Source organism: Puntigrus tetrazona, chromosome 18 (genome assembly GCF_018831695.1).
Source record: "Puntigrus tetrazona isolate hp1 chromosome 18, ASM1883169v1, whole genome shotgun sequence".
Classification (NCBI taxonomy): domain Eukaryota; kingdom Metazoa; phylum Chordata; class Actinopteri; order Cypriniformes; family Cyprinidae; genus Puntigrus; species Puntigrus tetrazona.
The window spans coordinates 23,326,223-23,352,280 of NC_056716.1; the positions used below are offsets into that span (position 1 = coordinate 23,326,223).

Genomic DNA, 26,058 nt, shown 5'->3' on the forward strand with positions numbered 1-26,058 from the left:
ATTCAGGCCTTCACCAGACGCTGGTACCACAGGGGAAATGTATCCAGGTGGTCTGATGTCTTCTGGAGGGACTGAAAAAGGACGCCGATTTATGGGCTAAAACGCAGGACATGGTTCCTCCTGAGGGTCAGGCGAGAACAAGACAGAGAAAAAGTCCCTGGTGATATCGTTAGAAAGGTTCCTGTGCCAGCCTGATGATGTCATGTTTTGCATTTCGATGCCACTGCTAAGAGCGCCCTCAGACGAGACACTATATGATTCTTGAGCGTTCATGATATCAGAAGGTCCTTGCATGATGTTCCTATAAATACAGTCCTCGTTTCTTGGATTATGTTGTTTTGGGATGATGTGTCAGCGATTTCCTGCGTCTATAATCTCCTCGAGTTCACCACGCCTCCGTGTAGCGAACGTCCACTTCCTTTAGGTTGGGTAGTTTGGCCTGTGGATGGGACCAGAGATAGAGGTTTAGATATTGAAATGTTTAATGTCTGACGGTTCCCGGTTCAACATCCTCTGTCGTTCCTGGAACAACATTCCTATCAGCCTTATGATTCCTATTATTTCGCTCCGATTTCAGAGTCATAAGCTACGATTGATTGACTGAACCAGAACATGTCCTGCTCTGTGTCAATAACATTGTGCATATGGGCAATAAAAAATCTGGCTGTATGATAAGAGTTAAAGGTGAAGTGTGCATTTTCTGGCCCATTAGAGTCAGCAGACTGTATTGGAAAGTGCAAAGAGTGCTTTCGATAATGGTCTTGCTGAAGTCCCTCTGTCCTGCTACTGGCCAGCCTAAAACGGAACAACAACTGAAACTCAGGCTATTGGTCAAGTCATGTTGCCGCCACTAATTGGTCGCAATGCTTCAATGTTTTGAAAGCACCACTGCTGCACAGTATTTACATTTTCGGAAAATCTAACTACGCTAACAACTTTCACTATTATTTGAAATTTGGTGTCTGTTTAATTTTTTTTTACGCATCTTAATGCTTTCTAAGCCTGCATTTATTTGATCAAAACTACTGCAATTTTAAATCTGTTTTTTACATATTTTAGAATTAAATTTTTGGGCTGTGATGCGATTGAATTTTTAGCATCCATACATTCCAATCATCACATGCTTCTTCAAAAATCTTTGGGACACATGCGATATATTATATTTATATATATATAGGGTCTGTTAGAGTAGACATCTTCTTCTTACCTTCAGGTCCTCATATGTGTCCGCTGTGAGTTTAGTACTGTTCATATTCAGACTGCACAGGCTTTTCATAGCTGTAAGAAAGAGTTGCAATGTGTTAATTATCTTAGATTTTAATTAAAATAGACCATACACTACATATCAGTTACACTCAAAATAAACCCTTAAATGAATAGTTTAAATACATTTTTAAAGATTCAGAGCCAAACAACAAGCAGATGATTGATCATTTGGCTCCAAAAAGAAAAAGCACCATTAAAGCAGAGGTGTGAGGAGCTGGCTGAAATTCAAGTGAAAGCTCATAATCTTCTGTCTAATGAAAGTCACGTGCCTCGTGGTTCAGTTGAAAAAATGTGCCTTCATACAGATTTGAACCACTGGTATGTTACGTGACTGATTGTGATGACAAATGACATTTGAGATCTATGGTGAAGAGGAATATTTCTGAGCAATGACTATGGCTTCAAAAGACTTGACTATAGTGCATGAGTCATATTTTATGATACTTTGAAGCTTGACAGTATAAATCACCGTCCACTTTTGTTACGCTATATGAAAAACAGAAGCTCGATGGACTTTGCGTTCTTTTGTGCTCCGCGGCAGAAAGACAGAAAGTCATACTGGTCTGGAAAGACATGACAGAATTTTCATTTTTGGATCAACGATCCTTTAGGGAAACCTCAACGAGCTTCACAACTGAATTATTACTAGCTAGGATCTGTTATAGATCAAGAAGCCAGAGAATAAATCCAATTATTTTCATTTGAGAAACAGCTGCGTTTTTTTTTTTTTTTACTATTGAGGATGAAAGTAGCTGGATATAAGATGTGTGTGAATGTCTTCTTACAGCTGAGGGAGAGCAGGCCAGCGTCTGTGACTGGAGTCTCACACAAGTTCAAAACCTGAAGACAGGCCAGATGCTCCGATAGCAAACGAGCCCAGCATCTCCAAACTAAAATAACAGAGAAAACATCAATCAAACCAATAAACCAGACTGAGAAAGGGTTTTAAGAAATTAGCACTTACATTGAGCAAATATGCGTGAAATTGATCAAGTAAGTAAATATATTTAGGTAACACTTTTACAAAAAAGGTGTCATTTGTTAACATAACTAACACGAACAAACAATGAACAATGCATTTATTACTTTATTCATTAAACGTCACAAAAATACTATCATTCGTTTTTAGCTAACAGTGCATTAACTCACGTTAACAAATTTGTGATTTTAATAATGCATTAATGCTGAAATTAATATGAGCTAAAATTAATAAATGCTGCAGAAGCATCGCTCATCGTTGCTAACTAATGAACCTCATTGCAAAAGTGTTATGGACATTTTCTAATGTTACGTGAAGATTTATATTCATCACAAAATCCTGAAAGAGTTTTTGAGCAGCAAATCAACATACTAGAATGATTTCAAAAGGATCACGCGCTACTGAAGATTGAATAAATGAAGCCTTGCTGAGTATAAGAGACTTACGGACACCAAACTTATTTAACGATTTATAAAGAGCATAAAAAAAGTTATTTCAGCTCCTAAACTTATAGCTACAAGATTGTTCTTGAGATTTTCTGTAACTGCAGGAGTGAACATGAAAGGAGCAGAAGAAAACAAACCTGGGTGGACCATAGGTTGAGTTGTTTGAGGGATGGCAGTTTGATGAGCTGTTCGGGCGCAGGCACTGGTGACGTTGGTAAACGCCAAGCTGAGGTTCTCCAGATTGCCGAAGAACCAGAGCTCAGCAGACGAGCCAAGTCAGCATCCTACAGTTAAAAAAAAAAAAAAAAAGAAGAAAACCTTGAAGGAGGATTTTTTAGTAGTGTTTCTTTACTAAAACAACAGCATAATTGATTAAAATAATAAATTGTAATTTACAATTTAACATGCTTTACCGTGAGATTTAGAGGGCAGAGTGAGTCGAGTAGGGCCTCCTTTTCTTTGCTAAACGGAGAAAAAAAAATTACTAGTTCCGCAGTTTTTAGTTCAAACACTCAGGTGGCGCTTGAGAGTCAGCACCATATACGTAGGAAGTCTGTAAATGGGTCACTTTTGTCTTTTTGTGTTAATGGGAGCACTGCGTTAAACCAGGCCTGTGACGGCAGCGGTGACTGCATAATGACCAGCCCACCGTAGATTATCAAAACCTGCGCGCGTGGCAGTAAAAAAACGTCTCGGTGTTGATTTGTGAAATTGGTTTGTGCACTCACCAGTTCTTTAAGCTCCCTCTGTCTGTCGCACAGCTGCTCGCGTACATGCGCAGGCCGACCTGGGTGCTCTCCAGGTGGAGATGATCTGTAGCTGAGTGTCCTTGTTCTCTATGATGTTGTACTCCAGCATCAAACACAGGATCTGCACAGCAGACACACAGAGATCACTGCTGTATCCCACATACGGGCTTCCTGGAGCTTTTTGAACTCTCCGCAGATAATGTATCGAGCTGCCTCGCTGTTTACTTAGGCGTGCATCCATACAGAAATGGGAAATACGGGAACTATTCAAACTGGAAAATGGAGTTAATTTGAATTTGTTGTTAAATCTGCCCGGTTAATATTTAGCTAAAAATTGTGTGGTTTACTATTGAAATTATGCGAAATTGTGATTTGCATTTACTTTTTTTGACAAAATTTAGCAAAATCTAGCACTCTAAAAATTATTCCACTGAAATTGATGTTAGTACGTTGATAGGCTTAACTCTTGGATGCTATAAAGAACACAAAGTATAAAGCGTATATAAATATTGGATTGAATATTTTAAAATGAGTCTCAAGCCAGTTCATGTTGACACCAGCATAGAACAGTATCATATTGCCCACCCACTTGTTGCTCTTTTTTCGCATTTGTCTGAATGGAAATGTGAATTTTTTTGTGGTAAAATAGCGTTGCCGCTGGTAACGCTGTGTACACAAAGCAGCACTGCACTCACAAATGCTGCTTTCGAGATCAGGCACAAGCATGATGACATAATGATCTCTGCAGATTAGCATCATGCAAAGGAAGGGTTTGGAATTTTAAAATATAAACCTTTATAACTCATAATAGAGGTACTTTAAATAAAATCTTAATTCAAAATCTACAAAGGATACAAATAGTCACACTATCTGGACTCTATTCTAGTATAAAACTACAAACTTTGACTCAAAAATCTAATTAAATTCATCTTTTAACTTTTTTTGTGTGACATTTAACTAAAATCTGTTCATACTACAACAATAGGTAGCTCTTGAAATAAAAAAACAGAACCAACAATGCAACAATTTCTGCAGGTGATTATAAAGTAAACACCAACGAAATTTATGGAAATTTCACAAACAATAACACATATGACCACATCCTAACACTTTGATGATAGTGTGCTGCTAAGCTAACAACTGCTACTTTAGTAAACAATAAATGACCAAGTAAAAAAAAAAAGAAGCAGTTACTGCAGATGGTTTTAGAGAAAATGGAAACATTTGGCAAGAAATGTACTTCATTTTTGTCTGTACAAAATACAGGATGATTTAAAGTGGAACATGGATTTCTCGTCGGGATATATTTCAATTTTTCTTAATCTACTCATTAGTTTTTCCACAAAAGCATTCATTAGTACCTTTGTAAACACAACTTGGTTTGACAGGAAGTTGCACGAAGCTTGCCAATCAGATAAAAACTGCTAATTTTCAGTCTGCTCAGATCATTTGTGTGCAATATTCATCATATGGTCAGTGAACAGACTGTGGGCGTTCTGAGGACATGCCCTTGAAGGCTGAGACTAGCAAAACTAAGGCTTTTGGAAAAGCATTTGGGCCGAACCATCCATAACGCCTAAAAATGTTACTTAGGTGGGCAGCTCACTACATTCTGGCTCAAAGCAACAGTCGGTCATATGTACCTCCACCATGGTCTGTTCACCACAGGGCCAAGAGCATGCAGGGTCCCAGTTTATTTTCAGCCAGCGACAGGAGAAATTTCTTTGTCTTGTAGCAGGAACCCATGAGGATGTGGACCTGTGAGGATGAACGGCATTGGTGCATAAAACGAGATATAGTGACGGGACAATAGACTAAACTAAACGAGACATCTCGTATTTCACGCAAACACTTTCATACCATGCTAGCAAACAGCTCTCCGTCATCATCGCAAGCTACGCCTCCTGGACTGTAGAGCTGGAACCACCTGTCTTTTTTCCAGAGCGCACGCTGAGCAAACAGGAGTGGACCCTGTGAGCGAAAAAACACATGCATATACATTCACAATGGCTGAAGCTCAACAAAGCATTGTTTACCAAGTCTACAGTGCCAATATTAAGCAAGCATTCGACTGAAACTGTATGCCTAACAACACCCTTTCTCGCAAACAGCAGTTTCCTGTCTCACCTCTTGTCTGGAATCTTCAGCAAACCTCTGAATAACATATTTTCAGCTCTCTGTTACGAAATAAAAAAAGAAATCTGTTAGATGGCTAAACACTTTTTAAAAAAGTTAAAATTCACCCCCTAAAATTACAATTTGGTCATCATTTAGTTACTTTCATGTTGCTTTAAAACTTGTGTGAATAATTTTTCTGAACAACAGATCACTCTTTTCATGCAGTTAGAATTAAAAAGGGTATTGTAAAAAAATGTAAAAAGAAAAAAAAAAAAAAAAGTTTTATACAAATGGGCTAAAATGACTCTTGGCTTTATTTTTTCATATAGTAGTTTCATGTGATAAACAGGCTAAAAATTTTATTTAATATTTGTTATTAATCTTAAATGAGATGCTATCGGTTTGATATAAGAATTGATTCAGACCATTTCTGTACACTGGATGAACCAATTGACTAAAAAGATTAATGATTCATTTCACTTAACTAATCAAAAACTCTACTTAAGCGAGGCAGTGAATGCCAACCGCTTTCAGTGAATAAAAAGTTCCTCAAAAGCTGTCGACGACTTAAGTGTGGAAGAGTATCACAAAACTACAAAAGTCTTGTGTTAATTCACAGAGGTTTGAAAAAACAAGAGGTTTGGAAAATAATGACAGAATTTGAATTTTAAGGAACTGTCACTTTAAAGTGTCATAATGACTCAACAATTTTTCAAAATCTCTTAAAGGGACTGTCCACTAAAAAAATGCTAATTCTTTCATCTCTGTTCACACTTATGTCATTCTAAAGCTGCAAGACTTTTGTGCAAGACTTTTTGTAGAGCATCAAAGAAGAATTTTTTTTTTTACAATTATTTATTTTTGTTTTCTCTGTACAATGGACTTCAGTGAGCTCAGTTTATTTATTTATTTTTTTTTTTTAAAGTTCTTTAATATATAGCATGTTCCACAGAAGAAAGTCTTACAGTCATACAGGTTTGGAACGATATGAAGTTGAGTAAATGATTATACGATTTTAATTTCTGGGTCAAATATACCTTTAACCCGACGTTTAAGTATCTCTCTAAATGGTTATATACGTACATTAGGGGCAAAACAGAATCACTTACTTTGTGAATTTGGCATGTGCAAGGGCCCTAGAGAAGAGAGCAAAGAGAGAAAAACATTGACTTGACTCTGAAAAAAAAGAGTGTGTCGTCATTCCACATAATTACACAAGTTGCTTTCTGAGTCTATATGTAGGCGTGCTTGCCTCGACACGCATCATGATACAATTTCAAGTCATCTAAAGTGTTCTGCGTGTATGTCTGGGAGGACTTCATCAAATGTTTTTTGCATGTGTTTCATGAGTGCTCTGGGATGAGCCTGGCTGTTGTTAACTTTTTCTAATGAAGGCCTGAAGCTCGCGTAGCGAACAAACGCAGGTGAGCCCCACCTGTGGCAACCGCAGGGCTCTGCAAAGACCTGTAATGATGCGCTCTGTCCTGCAGGGCCAATTACAGGAGCCACAGAGGATCTGAGAAAGCCTCACCCAATACCCACAATCCCACTGCAGAGCCCTGCTGCTGCTCTCGCCCACGTCAGTACTCTCTCCCTGCACGCTATCTCTCGAGAGACCAGCCCACCGCATGCATCAGAGAGCTTGGAATCCTTATGTATGCTACATATCCAAAACATGAATTCATATTTCTTCTACCGTTTTCAATTTTACGATTGGTATGATTATTTATGTTTTTGAAAAGCCTCTTACGCTCAACAATTAAAAATAAAAGTCAAACTATAATTCTGTTAATTATTACTACAATTAAAATAAAGTTCTAATTTTATATAATTTTAAATGTTAATTATTCCAAAGATGAATTTTAGCAGTTACCATCTTCAGTGTCACGTGAAACATAAACCATTCTAATATGCTGATTTCTTTTTATTATCAGTGTTGAAATTAGTCGTCCTGCTTAATACATCGTTGTATTAATAAATCAGGCTCTTTTTCAGATTATTTAATTAACAAATCTCAAAAAGTATCATTTATTTGCTATATAGAAATCTTTGTAACTTAAATTGGTAACAATTCTACATAAGTATTCAGCAGTAGAGCGAGCGGTGCAAGTGCTACGGAGTTGATACTTTTGTACATTTTCACATCTTTAAGTGTCAAATGATGCTGGAATTCAACTGAAATCTGGTGTCTGTGAATCAAACTCTTATTAGAAACACTTAACTCAATACTGTGCAACTGCACTAAACAAGTTAAAACTTAACACACAACGATAATTAAACTGAATGGTGTAATTGACACTTCATAATGAGCTAATTGCAGCAGCTGTAATCATAATGGATTACTAATCACGCTGGATTCCATTTGTTTGAGGCCATGGATGTTAGTTAAAACAGGCAGTAAGCGAATGGTTAGGGGAGAAAGCAACTGTGAAGAGGATGAGAGTGTAGTAAACGCCTTACTCTTTCGGAAAGGGATTGGTTGAAGCAGGCTGGCCAGTGCTGGTCTCCAGTCATCATAGTCTGATCTGCGGAGAGAAAAGGCCAGAGGAGAAATTAGAGATTCTGAGACAGGAAGAGCGAGAACTGGAGAAAATAAAAACCTTATGTAAGATTGGCCGGTGAAAGCTGAGACCTGTGATCTGCAACCGGAAGGTTCACAAAAGGATCAGGTGAAGCTGGTAAAGCCTAAAAAACAGATTCGGTTCAATGAATCTGTTATAAATATGCAGACTTGTTTAAGGTCACTTCTCAGTGTGATTATAGCTGAATCTGCTTTTTTACGTCCCAAACTGATCGCTTATAAACAACGTGGGACAATTACAGTGTTGGAGAATAACTACAATAGATTTTTCAGTAGCTCTGCTGTTATTAAAATAGCATAGCTTTTTCTGTAAGGTAATTATTCCAACATGCAGCAGTAGTTATGCAACAAAACGCTGCATTACACAGCAATACAACGCACAAACAAACTCTAAAAATGCTCTACTCTTTCATTCTCAAATAAGGTGGTTCCAAAAGTTTGTAGTGAATCCGTTTATCGCTTGATAGTGTTCCAGGAATTCCCTGCATATTCCCAGCATAATATTTTTCAATAAATGACATAGAAAAATGAAGTGATATAATTTCCATCTGCCTTATAAATTTTTTTTTGATGTATGTGAGCATATGCAGACAGACAGATGGATAGACCCAAAAATTACCTAAAAAAAGTGCCCCAATTAGTTTCAATGTTGTTAGCAGTGGTGGGAATAATGGTGTAAAATAAACTGTTTTACTAACGGCGTTGTTTTTTCCAGTAAAAAGTAATCAAACGAATAAGTTTCCCCGTTATACGCCTTTACCTTAACTGACCATAAAATGGGTAGTTACTATAATTTATTATAGGCTTACCATCACAGAAACATTAAAATAGTGTAGATTAATGTACAATGTTTTATAATTATTATTTATATTTCTTAATTTAATAATATTTAACATTTATATTAGGAACAAGTTATTTGACATATTTCAATAGTTACTTTCCTAAGTAATTACTTTTATAATGATGTTTACTATTCATGGAAGTAACTTGTAACTATAATTACTTTTTAAAGTAACTTGCCCAACACTGCTTGTTAGTAACTTCTAGAGTAACTAGCTACTTTTTCAAAAGGTTAATTTTAATGGATGTACTTTGAAAAAAACATCTGCATTACTAAATGTAAATGTACTTGGTAAGTTCGCCAATTAACATAAAATGAAGTTAGCACTATTTGCTTGACGTCCTGTGATGATGGCAGTCTTCACTTCTACCATGTGGCCAGGACTGACAGCCATTTTCTGCCTAAAGGAACTTTTTAAATCTGGATGGAGGTGAATAGTAACCAAAAGATGAAGGGACTTCCATACTCACAACATCTTAAGGATTAGGGCGAAACATCCCAGCACTCTGTCGGCGTGGGCAGGCAGCTGAATGGACAGGGCATTGAGCGCGGGGCTGACCAGCAGACAGTCGATCAGGTTGGGCTCGCTGTCACCTTCTGCAGGGGCTTGCGCAGTGTGTTGGTGGTGTTATTGTTGCGCCTAGCTCTACCAGGATCTCGCTGGAGTTGACGATGGAAGGTGGTGGTGAGAGGGGCAGGGCTGGAGGCGGGACAGGGTGGTGGTCGGGGGTGGCGTGGGCGGCTCAGGCCGCAGCAGACGCAAAGGCATGGGCGGCTTCCTCTCACTTTGCTGCTGACAACCGTTTCGGATTTCCTTGAGACTGGGAGAGTTGTCTCGACTTACAAAAAAAATTAAAGAAACAAGACATACTGTTTACCACTTTGCAAATGATTAAATATATTATGTTTAGATTTTTTTGCTCATCATATTGTATGCATTTCACTAAAATACAGTAAAAACTGTAATATTGTGAAATGTTTTGAGTCGCTTTGGATGAAAGTGTCTGCTAAATGCATAAATTTAACAGTCATTATTTCAATTTAAAAGAATGGCTTTCTATTTAAATATACTTTAAAATGTAATTTAATCCTGGAAATGCAGAATCAAAGAGTCAAATCATTCTTATTTACGGCTCAAGGATCGTTTTTGTCAATGTTGAAAGCAGTTGTGCTGCTTAAAATTTTGATGTGCAGAAAGATTGTGAAGAAATAGGTTCACAACATCAGCATTTAATCAAGACTCTCTTTTCTAACAATGCACAAGTTTGTTACATTTGTTCAGTTAAATGCATCTTTGCTGAATAAAATGATTTTGTAAAAACAAATAAATGTCTTACTGACGTATGTATAAATAAATGTATGTATAAATATATAAATATATAATATAAGAGGATGACAATCAACTTTTCTAAATGTTAAAATCTTCCTTTCCATGTCAATTTGTAAAAAAACAAAATAAAAAAACCCCAGCAACTTCATAACAATATTGCATCCACAGAGTTTCAGGCCCTTTCCATGGAAATTGCTATATTTGCATGCAGTCATATACAAAACACCAGATGTTTAATTTGCTACATAGCCACATTATTTGAAAGAGCTTATTTGACTAACATGTAACCATAAGACATCTGATTATGGTAGGATGACAAATGGAATACATGACGTAAACTCATGTAAATGTGTACCTTTAAAATATCCATGAACCGTAGTTACGAAATTTGCCAAAAAGCCACTGGAGAGCGAATGAGAGAATTGATCGCAACAAAAAGCCAAAAGGAGAGGTGCAAGGAAAGCCTAGGGAATGAGCTTTGACATGTCTCACCTCTCTCGAGTCTTTGTGAATCATGGAAACTTTTGAAAATAGTTCCTTATTCCTCTCAGGTGGCCGTACTCTCGCACAGATGTTCACAGTGATGACACAAATGGGGTCAGGTGAGACCGAAAATGTCACTACAGCCATGTAATAGTTGTTTATCACAAAAACTAATGGGCCGATTAAAGCAGGTGGAAATGAAAGCGTGTATGTATTTAAGGAAAATGTAAGAAAACAGGATATGGAGCCGTGAAGTCAGCAAATTCAGAGAAATGTTTCGAGGTCTCAGGGGTAAACTGCATCTCATGGGTTGGAATAACCAGTGAATCGGACGCACCTGTTGATGAACTCCTCGTAGCAAGAGTAGATGGCAGCCAGGCACACCGCCACGAGATTGGGGAGAACCCGAGGATGAGGGCACTGTCCGGTGGGACCATGCATGCTGAAATCATAACATGTAAGAAAAGGTCAGGTTAGCACAGCTTCTGCATCCGAACGCACAGAGAGTGACAGCTAAAAGAAAGCAAAGCTGTAACAGGAAGTAAGCACAGGGCTTGGTCCTAAACAGACCATTAAAATGACACTGTCTGATAGATAAAAGGATGTTACAGTTTGTGTACATATGAGGGCCTGTTCTTTGTACGTAAGTGAGGTGGAGCCAGGATGAGGTAACATTGTGTTTTAACCAGGCGCGATGCAATGAGATTCCAAGCTTTTATCGCTCGCCGCGGTGTCGTTGCTACATAGTTTCGCTTGCACAAGGAAAGTGATGTGTTTGTATTAGAAAAAAAAAAACTCACTCACCTGTGAATGAACTTCTTGACCACTTCCATGCCAGCGTTAAGCTCATTCAGAGCCAAAATATACTCCTGAGTAAAGAGATTTGAGTCTGGGACATTTCCCAAAGTCCTAGAATGAGGAAAAAAAACACGAGGAGACTCGGTAAATGAGGGTGCGGTGACGCGTGATTTCAAAAGCACGACTGATGTAGTGCGCAGACACACCATGTTGTGTTTGAGGATTCTCTGAACCACAGGAGTGAACACTTCAATCACCACCATCGATCGAGGACGCTCCCTACAGTGCTGTGTAGAGGAACACAAAACCAGTATTGATTAATATGTATATTAATCATCAAAATCATTATGACCAATCCCGCTTCTTTAACAAGTACTTGGTAAAGTAATGATATCAGAACTTTTTGGGGATTCTCTGATGAATAAAAAAGTTCTAAAGAACTATTTTTATTTGAAACAGGAATTTCTAAGATAGTAAATACATTTACAGTCACTTCTGATCAATTTATTGTGTCACTTCTTTTAATTTTCTTGGTGGTGTAGCTGGTTTCTGTAAAATGTCAAATGTAAATGTAAAAATGGTTTATAATTGGTGCTGTCAAATGATTAATCGCAATTAATCACATAAAAGTAACAAATGTATATACACACAATATAACAGCATATTTTGTAAACAAAAGCTTTAATTTCGGATGCAATTAATTACGATTAATCATTTGATAGCACTAGTTTATATATGAAATAACCATGTGATAATGACAATTGCTTAAAAACAATATTAAAACTAAAACTAAATAAAATAAATATAAAAAAAGTTTAGAATACTGAACTCAATTGTTCCCCTGAAGAATAGCCAGGATTGTTATATTTACCTTGCAGAAGAATTCACACAGGTCAGGGGGAGGGTGGTTATTCTCCAGCAGGGGTGCGATGGCCTGCAGACAGATTCAAACCATTAGTCACTTGCCCACAGACATGTAGAGTCTTGTTGCTTTTCATCCACATTTTACAGAAGTGCACAACCTTCAGAGAGCACATCTGTGTGTGCCTGTCCTGTTTCTATGGCAGTGCAGTACATTTTCGAGTCGGTTTTATTCTAGAGCTTGTTTCACTGAGCCTTAAGATACATTATGTAACTGCCTTTGTTAGCAATGGTGTTTAACACACAGCCTATATGCATATTTTTTATAAAAAAAAAAAAAAAAAGGCAGCTTACCACGAATAAAGCTCACTTACCACAATGATGTTCTCATGGTCCTGAGCGCTGAGGTTAGTGTTCTGGGAAGGAAATGACACAAAAGGATTTGTTGTGAATTCATTGGCCAGTGGTGCCAGAACTAAGTGACTCAACAACCAACAAAGCTTGCTTTTAAAATGTTAATACCCTTCTTGGGATAGCCGGTGTGACTCAATATAGCAATATAGCCTTTTGACCAAAGGCCAGCGAGGGGGCTCTTTTTTTAGACCTTTTAAAACCTTCTTTGAATTCAAATGCTTGGTATATGTGGTATTCAAAGACATAATCTACATTTGCAAATCAAAGTATGGATGCAACCAATCTGGAAAAGGAGATCTTCGTTCGGTGATGCCATGTTAAAAAAAAGCCTCTAAACTAGACCACAGCAATATGGACAACCACAGGTAATTTTTAACCTAAACACAGACTTGAAATGGAACGTAACACATCAATTCACAAATGACACTCATAACCAGAAATAAAAGCAAAATGCTGCTCGAGTTATTTAGTTATAAGATGCCAGCTATACTAGCAATTGGCTGGAAAATAATACATCTGACAAACTTAATGTGCTCAATGACAAAAGTGCATAAATGCATAAAAATATATTTCTATCAACAATTACTGTCCTAATTTAAGAGCCAAGTTTATAGAATATTCTATTCCTTAGATATGATTAGAGGTATTGAAAATTATTTTTTCCGTTTCAATATTTATATAATAAATTTGTATATACATTTCCTCACATGGAACAATACATAAATGATATAAATATATGTAATGTTTACATTACAATAATGTTTACATTACAATAAATTAAACTCTGTAAAATTTGAATTCCTATTCGATCATTTTAATTATAATTTAATAAACGCAAACCAAACATTTTAATTAAATAAAAATCAAAGATTGAAAACAAAATAAAATCTATTCTATTTTAGGAAAACATTTAACAAATCTGCTACTTCTCAATGAGCAAAGTGACTCTATAAATTTAAAATATGTTTTCTTTTTGGTTTCAGGGTTGAAGTTGCCCACAGCACGTGCTACGTGCCAAAGTTTTGGGTGGAAACACAAGTATGAGCAATAATAAGTAAAATAAGTAAAATGCCTTAGCAAGCGCTATTAATAAGCTTTACACTCCTGTCAAATGAAATGAATTAATAACTAGCCTCTTCACCAATTAGATGATGATGTGACGTACCTCAGCAAGCAGGGTGGAGATGATGTGCAGTGGAGCCTGATGAATGGATTCGTCCTGCAGGGGTGAGGTGAGGGCCATGTCCACCAGGGCCCTGATCTCCTTCAGAACCACGTCCCAGCGGCTGGGGTTATTCAGAACCTTGCGGTATTTGTAGATCTTTTTCTGCAGATTAGTCAGACAACTCAGATTGCACACACCTGCCTTTTACCAAATGGGACTAACAGTAATGAAACTGGCACATATTTTACCACCATAATGTAGTAGTGGTCACATATGATAACTGCTTTTGAACTACATTACAGTGTGGATTACCTCACCAAATCTACTCAGAAATACGCTGTGGTGAGCAGGTTTGGAGCTTCAGGGTTTAAAGTTTTGATTTCCTTCCATTTTATAGCCCTCGTGCACGGATTTTTGTTGAACCACAGGCACTTTTCTTAAAACAAAGCACTCTTTTCACACTCTCACTCAATAAATCTGTCTACTAGCAATGTCCCATAGTCAATGTGTCTTTTTTAAACATCACGAAGGCTTCCTCTGCATCTCAAAATATGGAAACTTATTGACTGGAAACTTGACACACAAAAAAAACGATGCTCGGAAATTATATTTACTGTTTCTCTATACACATTACATCTCGTATTTCATATCAAGCACACTTCTCACTGACACGGCTGTCTCCTTGGCAGCAAAGTATTACATTTCGATAAATAGGTATTGGTTTGTAATGGAAATAACGCATGTTGTAACAATCTCTCATAATAATACTCAGATAGTTTACAGCTACATTCTTCCTTCTAAAAACTTAAAAATAATTGCCAACCAAGTATTAACTTTTGATTAATCTTTATTGAGGCAATATTGTTAATGTTGTAAATGACGCCACAGCTGAGGTGGTAAACAGTGTAGTCTTTGAATGCAATAACAATCAACTGATTTATGACGATTTCATTGTTTCATTCAACAGAGTGAATGTCACGTAACAAAAAGAGTATTAGAAATCAACCCTTGAAACATCAAAGTGCCCATAGTTGAAGAACCACCCACTTACGCACACTTATAAAAGCATACTCACTAAAACGATGCAAAATGTCATTACACCGATGCTTTTTGCAAGTCTAGTCTTTCTGGATGTGTGACCTTACCTTCCACTGTATCGAGTGAAACCACTGGTCCCGTAGATAGCTGTTAGCAGCCTATGAGTGCACACAAACATGCGCAAAATGAGTCAGAGTGTAAATCTCACAATGAGTGTTATGAAACCTTGAGGGGCCCGGAGGTACCTGCAGGAGGACTGTCCCTCCGGGAAGCTTAGCTGGACACAGTATTTGGGGGCATTGTCCCAGGATAACAGCTGTAGGTCCTCGATAGTGCTGTAAGACAGAGGGGCCTCCATGTATCCTGTGGGCTACAGAGACAGGAAGAAACATGTTCACATTTGCAGAAAACTTTCTGAGCTTTAACACCATCATGTACCACACTGTCAAACTTAATGAAAGCTCCGTGGCGTCATGAACGGGCGGTTGTATTATTTATTAATCTGCAATGTGAATAACACGATGATTGCTCTCTGAATGTCATGATACGCCTTTGAAGTTGCACTGAACTCTTGACTTGAATATCTTCAAGCCAGTGTCATCCACAAATTCACGCAAATTATTTCAAAAGGTCAGTAATGAACAAGGCACAACGTGCAGTCTACATCATCCATTTGCTATGACTTGTATTTTAATTTTATTAATAAAATTAGATTAATTTAAATCATCAGTTTACCCAAAAATTGTCCCATGATTTAGCCATTCTAGGTATATAGGACTTTCTCTTTTAGATAAATACAATCGCTGTTTAAATAAATTCTTGGCTCTTCCGAGCATTATAATAGCAGTAAATGGGGGTTGAGATTTTTGGAGAAGTCCAATAAAGTGCATTCATTCTTCATAAAAGGTGTGCTCCTCATAGGTCCCAGGGGTTTGATGAAGGAAATCAGCAAAGCAAGGCATTAGTGTTTGAAAAATACCCAAATTTAAAACTTCCACTAACTGTTGTGTGCATGTTCATGAGAGAATTGCATTCCAGTGGATGACGTGCAGCAAAAATAAAAACTCTAGGCTTATATCGAGATCCTCGTTTTAATTTTTTTTTATTTACTACAAAAGCCTCATTTTGTGACTGCTGGTTGTTTTTTCACTCTCTCTACTGTGTTTTTATGTTCATCACATTCACCTACATCTCACGCCATCCGCTGAACGCTACTCTCTCAAGCATACAGCTGTTAGCAGAAGCTAGAGACTGCAGTTTACAATTTTTCTTATATTTTTTGCACAAATGCATCGATTCACTTCATAATGCCTTTCCCCCCAGACTTTCAAAATCTCAACAACCATTCACTGCCAAATCTTGGAAGAGCCAGGATATTTTTTTAAACATAACTCTAAATTGTATTTGTCTGAAACAAGAATGCCTCGGATACACCTAGGATAAATCATGGAGTAATTTTCATTTTTGGGTGAACGATCCCTTAATTACATACACAAAATAGCACCAATTTGTATACTTATTTAACACATTTCAAAATACTTTTTAAAAGTATTTCGCAATTAAGCATGATAACGTGTGGCATCACTGTTCTTGACATTGTTCATTTGACATTAGATTACGAATAAAGAAATTAAACTAAAGGTGGGTTCTGACTGGCTGACTCTTCAGTGGCATTATCATTATAAATTGCATCCAGATTTCCATTCTAAGAATTATGACGACTCTCAAACCTTCGTAGTTACACTTTATCTTTATCTTGTTTGGTGTGAACGGGCTTTAACTCTCATGCGGTTCTCCATTTGAGCCGCAAATTTGCAGCGAATTTAAGGTTCCTCTTCGTAATCTTTAGATGGCTGTGGAGCTTCTTCATTTTCAATATTTGTCACACATGAGTCTGCTGTAGCTCATTTCTCAGTTCCACTCCTGAGTGAAGTGTTGATGGTCACATGACCTCAAATGTCAACAGGCTGTTCCCCATCTCCTTCCCTCCACAATAGCACACTGCGGCTGTTCCTTTATTAGCCGCCCTCCCTCCTCCGCAGCCCGGCAACAGGCTCTTCCGTTATTAGCGACGCCCTCCCTCGGCTTCTTTGCACAAACAGGCTATTGCTTTATTTGCGCTGCTCTCCCTCTAGACTCAAACCAAACCACAGTTCCTGTATTTGTGTCAGCCACCCAGTTCAGCAGAGCAAACAAGCTGTTCCTTTCTTTGACTCATTCTCTTTGCGTCTCTCGCTCGCTCAAACAAACAGGCAGCTCGTCCCCGTATAACCGAATGTAACAGGCCTGTCTTTTATTTACATCCCCCACTCTTAGGTGATAGACCAACTGGCTGTTCTGCAGTGGAGGTCCAGCCCCCTCTGCTACAGATTCGAGATGGCTGATTTTGGTTTTCTGTTTAAGAGTCCATGTGATAAGTATCTATTAAACGATATCTAATTTCTCAGGTTATCAATCATGAGTCTGCTAGTAGGCCTGTGTATGTTGGGAGACATGCCACGCATTGAGCAAAACAAAGGCCTGAGGTGGCAGAAACCCAGATAAACAGCTAAAGTCTACTTGTCTCTCATAAAATCAAGGTAAATGTATCACCACTGGGGTATATATTTATATATATATATATATCTGCAGCAGGGTAAAAAAAACTCTTTAAAGGTTGTCATAGCTACAGTATCCTGTATGACGATGTGACATGTGAACTTGCGCCGAGTTTGACGTTCCATCTGCTTATCTTTGTGTCACTCTCTGTCCTCTCTCTCTCTCACATGCGCTATCTGTCCTCCTTTCCACTTCTCCGTTCCAAGAAGTCCTCGATTCTTTCTTCCTTCGTCTCATTCAGCCTGTTTTTCATGGTGCAATTCTTCCTTAAGGAGGAGTTGAATAGCTCTCCTCTCACCATTGCTATGTTGCCATGGAAACAAAGAGATGAAATAGAGACATATGTTTTTTTTTTTTGTTACCAGGGAGATCCAGATGGAAAACGATGTGGAGAAAAACATCAGTGTGTTCAGGTGGCGTTTCTATAACTGACAAACTGATCTCGGAGTGCTCCTGTTAGGGCTGCACCAACTAAACTGTGAGGAACCACAGCAAAAAGATTTCTCAGCTTATATCATTGTTTGAAGAGCTGTGTGGCAAGGTAGATATGTATATTAGTGATAGACAGATAAATCAATATTGGGTCATGTGAGATGGTCATAACAGCAAATAACTCTTTCGAATGACTGATTAAAAATGTTCTAAATTGTCCCTTGTATTAGATCCAAAAATCGACCAAATACAAAACTTCTGCTAAAAACCAAAAACTACTAAAGTATTTATGAAGTTAATATTCAATATACTTTTAAGACAATTCATCTCTAGGCCTAAAATTAAACTGCATTAGACTATAATTGCATATATTTTGGAAACATGTCAATTAGCTCCCTATTTATTGATATCAGCTTCAGACAGTTGAAAACCCATAATGGTTGACCGCTAATGAATATTTAATTAATATTGTGTGAGCTGAGATATGACTACAATTGCTCAAAATATGTTATGTTTTTTAATCATTAATTTAGCTTATTTTAATTACAGCAAATGATAAATACTGCAAGAACTACATTTATTTTACATAATATTTTTTAAAATACAATTTTTAAAGTTCAGGGAGCTTTTTTAATTACTTTTATTCTTACCAAGGCTACATTTATATAATCCAAAAACTTTAATACTTCAATTATTACAATCTAAAATAACTATTTCCAATTTTTAATACATTTTAAAATGTATGATGACAAAGATAATATTCTCAGGAGCCATTCATCTAGTCTTCAGTGTAACATGAACACTAAAAAAAAAAAAAGATATTTTTTAAACTGTAATACATTTTTTCAGGATTAATTTGATGAACAGAATTTATATCTAAAAAGACCTAAATCTTACTTTTGAAAGTCTTTTCAGTTACTTTTGATCAGTTTGACCATTTATTTTTATTTTGCCAAATCTCTCCATTTATTGATATCTTGCTTGCCCCAAACTTTTAAACAGTAATGATATGATAATTATTAATGACAGAAATCACTGCCTAACTGAAAAAAAAAAAAAAATTACCAAATCATAAAATCTTGACATTTCACATGCTTTTGCATAACTGTTCAAGCATATGCAAATTGTGTGAGTAATTTACTGCATGGGCATGTAAAAACTGTGACAATGTGTTCTCTCCCAAAGTAAACATGCCTTTTTCCAGCTAAACTCTTCACCCATGACATATTAACAGCAAACCATTGCAGGCCAAGAGGAGGAAGCCAACGCAAGCCAGGAGGAAAAAAAGTGTCTCCAATCAGTAGAGCCAACTGCAAACTAGAGTTCACTTGGTGATCTAGTTTGTGTGCATCTAAAAAAACACTAAAAGCAACAGAGAAGCTCAGTTACTGTACAGACAGACATGACTGCCTGCCTACACGCTCTATACAACACTAAATTCCCAAAGACAGCTGGCTTCAATTAACACCACATATCTCTTAATATATACACATACATGGACAGCAGTAAGTCACGCAAATACAAAGAACACACTTATGTCTTGATACGTGGCTTGCACATGTGGTGCTTGGACTTGCATGCAGTTGAAAACAAAAACACATTTCTTGTGAAACCTAGTCCAGAGAAATTCTCAGTATGATGCAACTGACTATGGTATGCGAAGTTTAACACAGCCAAAATAAAGTTCAAGTGAAATATTGGGTTTAAAACTGTTTAGGCATGTCAAATCACCATCCGGTGGAGTTAGCAACCTTCAGATGATGTGGCTGGCTGTTCTTCAGCCGTACGGCTATCTAGGGACAGAACTAGTTTTTCATTCAGTGGGCTGAATAGGCCAAATTTCAGATTACCGTCATCCATTCATGCGTCAGCCTAACCACAAATTTGATGATCGGAGATAGTTTATGCGACAAAAGGAAATTTGGCAGCTTGTCAACATTACGGATGTGGCAACTTCAATTCTGTTTTAAAACCTCAACACCCAGCAGACTAAAAAGCTCACACCTATTCAACAACTGATATCATATGATACAACCATTACTTTAATTACATGGAGTAACCCTATTACATTAAGAAAATAAAAGCGTGCAAGTCTGTTGCAAAACAGTTAGCTGTACATCCTTGTCAGTGTATGTAGAAGTTGACTGGTCTCTTGTTGTTTCTGAGAGAATATGTGCGACAGATGCGGAAAGCTTTGTCATTACTCCGTCATTCCATTTTTACTTTCACTTTCTGCATAGGGAATTGTTTCACTAAGATTAAAACTTTGAACATTTTTGCTTGTGTGATATCCATCGGCTCACCTTCACGGTTTAAAACAACAGAAATATTTCCAACATCGCGACGTAACCAATAACCCCCCTTCCTCACCACCATGTTAAAAACTTACTAGAATGATTTCTAAACTACACAGACTAGATAAGCGTAGCGGTACCATGCGGTTCTCTGGCAAAGTCCATATCCCCTTGGAGGGGGGACGTTGGAGTGAACAGGGCACGTGGGTGTCATCATGTAGTTGTTTGGAATGCACTTGGTGAAGGGAGTGATGTAATTTCCTCATTATCTTCAGCTGGCATGTTTTCATGACCACGCAGTGTTAGCACTAAGCAGATTCGCTGATGGACACCGGCATTAAAAACAAAAAAAAAAAAAAAAAAAAAAAAAAATCCAACTTACTTTATATTTTAAGTTCTATACATATTCGTTTTTATATATTAGCATATTTAAAAAAAGATTTTAATTGCATGTTTATTTGCAACAGTTACAATAAAACAATAAAACAAAAGACAATAAAAAGACATTTATGACATTAAAACAGTGACATCTGCTGACAGAGACTGTGCTGTGTTGTCATGGGAACATCCCAGCTGAAAATAATGAGGAAGTTATATCACTCTTTTCGCCAAGTGCATTCCAAACGACTACATTATGACATGCAAGTGCCCACTCCAATGTCCCCACTCCAAGGATAGGGATGATCACTTCCATTTAGAAGAGAACCATACGGTAACTATACATTTACCTTCTCTACATAGATGAGAGTTATTGCTGGCTGGAATATAAATTTCAATTATCATAATAATTATGTATGTACATATATATGTATATGTATATAAGTGTACATTAAGCTAACTTTTTAGAGTGGTTTAAGCATTCACTAAAACAATCCAATTGTTAGCTAGAGTTTGTTGGAATCAAAAATGTTGGGAATCCCATTCCAGGATGCCATTAAACTGCCCCGAAGCTGATCATGTGGACGGCCCCAGACAAAGCCCTATACATTACATCTGGCACTCTCAAATGAAAATATCTCCAAAATATTTCATCAACATGGCTCCACTGCTTGTTCCGGATGAATATGCATTCCTACCATTTAAAATTGGGTTTTAAGTCATCTCTACGAAACGCAGTGTCAACCAGTTGCATTCATTCATTCAAGCATACAGCAACTATAATGATAAACCGCTACAATATCAAGACACAAACAACCCAGTACACGCAAAACAATTAATCTGAAACCCTGCCAGTGTTTGAAAATGTCCTCCTAATGGCTTTTCTGTGCTACAAAACAAAGCCAGCTCCTACATCTCAATTACAGAGCATATTTGGATGGTAGCCGAGGGGATCTCAGGGAGCCACGATAGTTTATGTGCCCAGTCATCACCATAGCCCTGTTTGTTTACAGCAGAAAGCCCAACAGTACCGTTAAAATGGTTTGTTATAAGTGTAACCCATCCCCCCGCCCCAGACCTGGTCATATTTAGCTGAACTCATCACAATCAGACTTGTTCAGCTTTAGTCATCAGAGTTCAAAATGCGATGACTCCAGACATGAACCATACCGTACGGAGTTGCGTTTGTTAACATGTCCAGAATATCATTTCATATGTACTCAGGTGTTCAGAATCTAACCCAATCACAAAATAGCAAAACACACAACCTAAAAACAGTCTTGCACCTCTCGCCTTTCTATGCATTGTTTATACAGAGGACGTGTTATGATCTATACGGGCTGTCTCATCTGGTACTTCATCTAATTAACAGGACCTGACTTGAACAGCAACTATAGTCTGCAACACAAACAAAATGGTGTGCTTGAGGGCATCGGCATAAATGTGCCTTTAGAGGTAGGGCTTTTGAAGTCTTTTTAACGAAAGAGTGACAGGAAGTATTTATAATGGCTTGCTGTTACGCAAATATGATTTAGACTCCGAGAGCTTAGAGACGAGGGTGACTCACATCTTTCATATCTTCTAGTGAGATCATTTTCCACAGAGCTGACTACACTTATCGAAAATGTGCTATCAAAATGCCAAATGTTTTGTCTTCACTTAGCACACGAGTTCGTAAGAAAAATCGAAGGAGAAAAAAAAAAACCCTGGAATCTTCAGGGAAATGAAGGCATTTATCGTCGGACAGGCGTCATGTGCTACATCTACAAAGCAAACGAGGTCAAATATTTTAAGAACATGTGAGCAAGATAATGTCATTCAACCCAAATGACACCCTAGTGAGGTCTGTGCTGGGAAAAACACCAGGTGAGGAAACCAAACCATCCAAATCGAACAATTTATAAGCTTAACGTCAACAATAAGCCCTTCTGTTGATATACTGACCTCTTTCTGAAGCGCAATGCTTCGATGCACAGTAGAATCACAAACAGGTTAGTCTTTGCCAAAAGAGACCATTAGCCACAGACAACTACCTCCATTAGCTTCGGTCAACTGAACACGGGTCACTAGCTAAACATCTATTAGAGACCTTGCAACTGTAGTAGAAAACCAATACTGAGCGACAGGGCCGTCAAAGTATCCAAACTTTTTTTTTTTTTTTTTTACTCCGTAAACACTTCCAAACGACAAACCTCTGCAAAACGACCACATATAGCTGCAAACATAAACATACGCTCTGTGTTTGGCTTGGGTTAATCTCAGCTAGCCTCCGAAATCCCGAGGGCCTCTCAGTGTCAGCGGCTGAGCTTCATCCGACAGTCAGACCGTTGTTAAACAAGCAATCTAATTCATTCTGAAGCGTTCATTTCAGGAAGAAGTCAACGGCTAATTCGATCATATCAGAACGATGAAATATAGCTGTAAAATTTAAACCTTTAATTTAATCAGCCATTTGACGATGGCATCCTGCGAGGATGTCTTGAACGAAGAGGCTCTCTGCGAGACTCCATCGGCACATCAGGGAAACGATTTACTCATCCAAAACGGGGTAAAATATGACTGTCCTCTCCACATGCAAACCAAACGTCGATGAATAACGGGTCACTGACCGTGCAGTTTCGTGTTTTCGCTTTTTAAAAATAACCGCCATTGAGTGGATTCCCAGAAATCTCCCAGGTGGGTGAATCCATTGTGACCGTGACACTACTTTTCCATATATAAGCCTCTTGAGCAGCAATTAAGATGCATGCAGTGATGTTTTTAAATATCTTAGCATCAGATGAGGCTTAAAATCATCAGAGAAGTGAGTAAACATCAGCGAGGAAAATAACAGGAAAATAGGACACGTGGACAAAATGTGATTTGATATTCAGCGTCTAAAACATCACCTCCACTGACTGACACATCTAACGTAATCTTTTTGCATGTGCAAAACACTCATATTACTTTAAGAAATATTCCCAATGTAAGTCACTGGCTGAGTCTGTCGGGTCCCTGGTTTTTACTGGTTGAAAACCCTTGCGAACAACTGAATTATTTTTTTATTTATGATTCTCTCTCAATAAACTCTGACATTATGTCATTATGACATTTGGAAATGACAACTTACAAGTTAATGCATTATTAAAATGATATTTGCATCACGGTAATTCCACGTTAGACTGCTTTTGTGTGCCTCGTGAACATATGTCAACAGTGGCTTTAAAGAATAGCTGACACGAGCTTTCACTGTTTGTTTTACAGCCAACACCTCCTTGATATTAGCAAACACACACCTTTAGATTGAAATGGAAATTAATGCTAGCACTTTCTCTCTCTGAATATTTTTAGATTTTGCTCGACATAGGCTACTTTATTAATAGCATTGCAATGGTCCAAAAGGTAACAGTAACGTAATATTGCGAAACTATTCCGTCTTAAATTTTCTGAAATAAACAATCTTACTGTTACCTGAATGTGACTTTGAACATATTCAGATAACAGGAAACACATTATGGAAAACTTGATTTCTATAGAAATATTAGGATGCAGTTCTCTTTGTAAAACACACTATAGTGACCTTGTATGGTTTATTGTAAATAAACGGTTAAAGCCTAATAGCTTTATCCATACACAAGATACACTAAAATTTTGGGATTTTGTTTAAGGTGGTGCAATGCTGTTTCTTTACCCTTAAACACAGCCTTTTCTTTAAAAAAAAAAAAAAAAGTACTTTCTGTGGAAATTAAATAGGCCCTAATTGCATAGACGACCGTATCAAAATAACAAATCGTCATACATAAACCAGGAAAACGGGAAATAATTGAGAGGAAGCTGTTAGGGTGTTATGATTATGACGTCACGGTGTGTTTTTAGACCCATTTCGAAATACATCCGCTCGATATGATGCATTTTTTCGACTACGGGTTTCATTTTCACGAATCATACGTTCCCTAAACGATCTACATTTTCGAAACCGTGTTGTTTTTTTGGGATGATGCATCGTTTCCTGATAAACGCCATTCATAAAAATAATAAAGTCAGATAATTTTATTAATTTTCTTCCATTTCTAAATGTAGGAACGGCAAACAACCCATTAAAATTATTTAGGATTTTGCCAATTTATTTGATTTTAATTAATATTTCGTGCTTTGGTACTGAAGCCTACTGAACACTAAACGTTACGTATTTTACCTTCGCTGTCTAACTTGCCATTACGTGTCCAATATTTGTTGCGCTTCCTACTTCGCACATAACGAACAGGCTGCGTACTAAATACATTGAACACAATAAAGATAGAGTTTCAAACATGGCCATTGAACAGCCCCCACGTCGAGGCGACCCCTGCAGAGCGTCTCTTACCGTGGCAGACACCAGGCTGCTGTCCGTCAAGGTGAGGTGGTGCGGCTCCCACCTCCGTAAAAATTTGGAGGTGAGGAGCTTACTGAGGAAGGTCCGCGGGTGCTTGACCACGCACACCTGGATGTCCCCCTCCTGGAGCAGTTTGTATCTCATGCCGCTGCTGCTGTGTAGAAGGCTCCTCTTGCTGCAGGGCCCCGCTTTGTGATTATTATTCCCCTCCGGCGGCGGCGGCGGCTGCTGTGCGGACATTTCCCCCAGCAGAGGCTTGCTCTCTTCGGACGGATAAAACTGATTGTTGTGCAGCTCGTTTCCCCCGCCGCTCCCGTTAAAATCCATGATTCCCCTCAGCGAAAATCGACGGCGTTGAATCAGATCAGGTGGCTGTCTTTTTGATTTCGAGGCCGAATAATGGTCGTTCCGGTGTTTGGCATATAGAGGCTCACGCGATCCACCGTGACTCGACCTCAACAGCGTTACGGAAAAGTCAAGGGTCGGCGACGGCGAGGATTGAAGCCATTAAATAACCCCGTCAAGACGAGGAAGGTTCGATGAAGTATAATGTCTTTCCTTTGAGCGTCGCGAGCTATTCAATATGCTCGAGCCATTGTCGTATCCGTTCCGTCTCTCTCCGCTGCATAGTATTCCAGTCTTCCTGCTGCGAATATAAAACAACCAGGTACAAAATCCACGCTGCGTTCAATTTTATTTGTTCTTCAGATGCTCGGAGTCATGGTTCCCTTTTCTGTCTTTTTTCCTCCCTATCTCGGCGGAGGAACCGAGTGCTTCGACGGGGCTGCGTGTGGATTGGTCCCGGCTCGTTCATGTGATACCGGAGTGACGTCAATGGGGAGGCGAACGGATGCGCGTCTCTGTTTGATAGGGAGCGCGCACTTCCCTTCTCTCGAGCAAAATGGTGAAAAGAAAGAGGGCATATGGCAAACCGTT

At 38.1% G+C, this 26,058-nt stretch overlaps 1 protein-coding gene across 1 annotated transcript; it reads right to left on the reverse strand.

The window, feature by feature from the left end:
* Positions 1-354: 354 nt before the first annotated feature.
* On the reverse strand, positions 355-25,497 carry LOC122362515 (c-Maf inducing protein). Its single transcript, XM_043263999.1, is given in 33 exon segments — positions 355-439; positions 1,208-1,278; positions 2,052-2,141; positions 2,144-2,156; positions 2,829-2,882; positions 2,884-2,942; positions 2,945-2,975; positions 3,088-3,153; positions 3,420-3,458; positions 3,461-3,492; positions 3,495-3,561; positions 5,084-5,105; positions 5,107-5,198; positions 5,301-5,375; positions 5,378-5,411; positions 5,569-5,615; positions 6,664-6,694; positions 8,012-8,083; positions 9,451-9,586; positions 9,589-9,621; positions 9,624-9,692; positions 9,695-9,819; positions 11,131-11,235; positions 11,598-11,674; positions 11,676-11,702; positions 11,798-11,878; positions 12,463-12,525; positions 12,827-12,868; positions 14,032-14,193; positions 15,177-15,227; positions 15,315-15,340; positions 15,343-15,439; positions 25,114-25,497. Coding segments are annotated over 33 exon segments (2,379 nt in total). The 5' UTR covers positions 25,450-25,497; the 3' UTR covers positions 355-385.
* Positions 25,498-26,058: the final 561 nt, after the last annotated feature.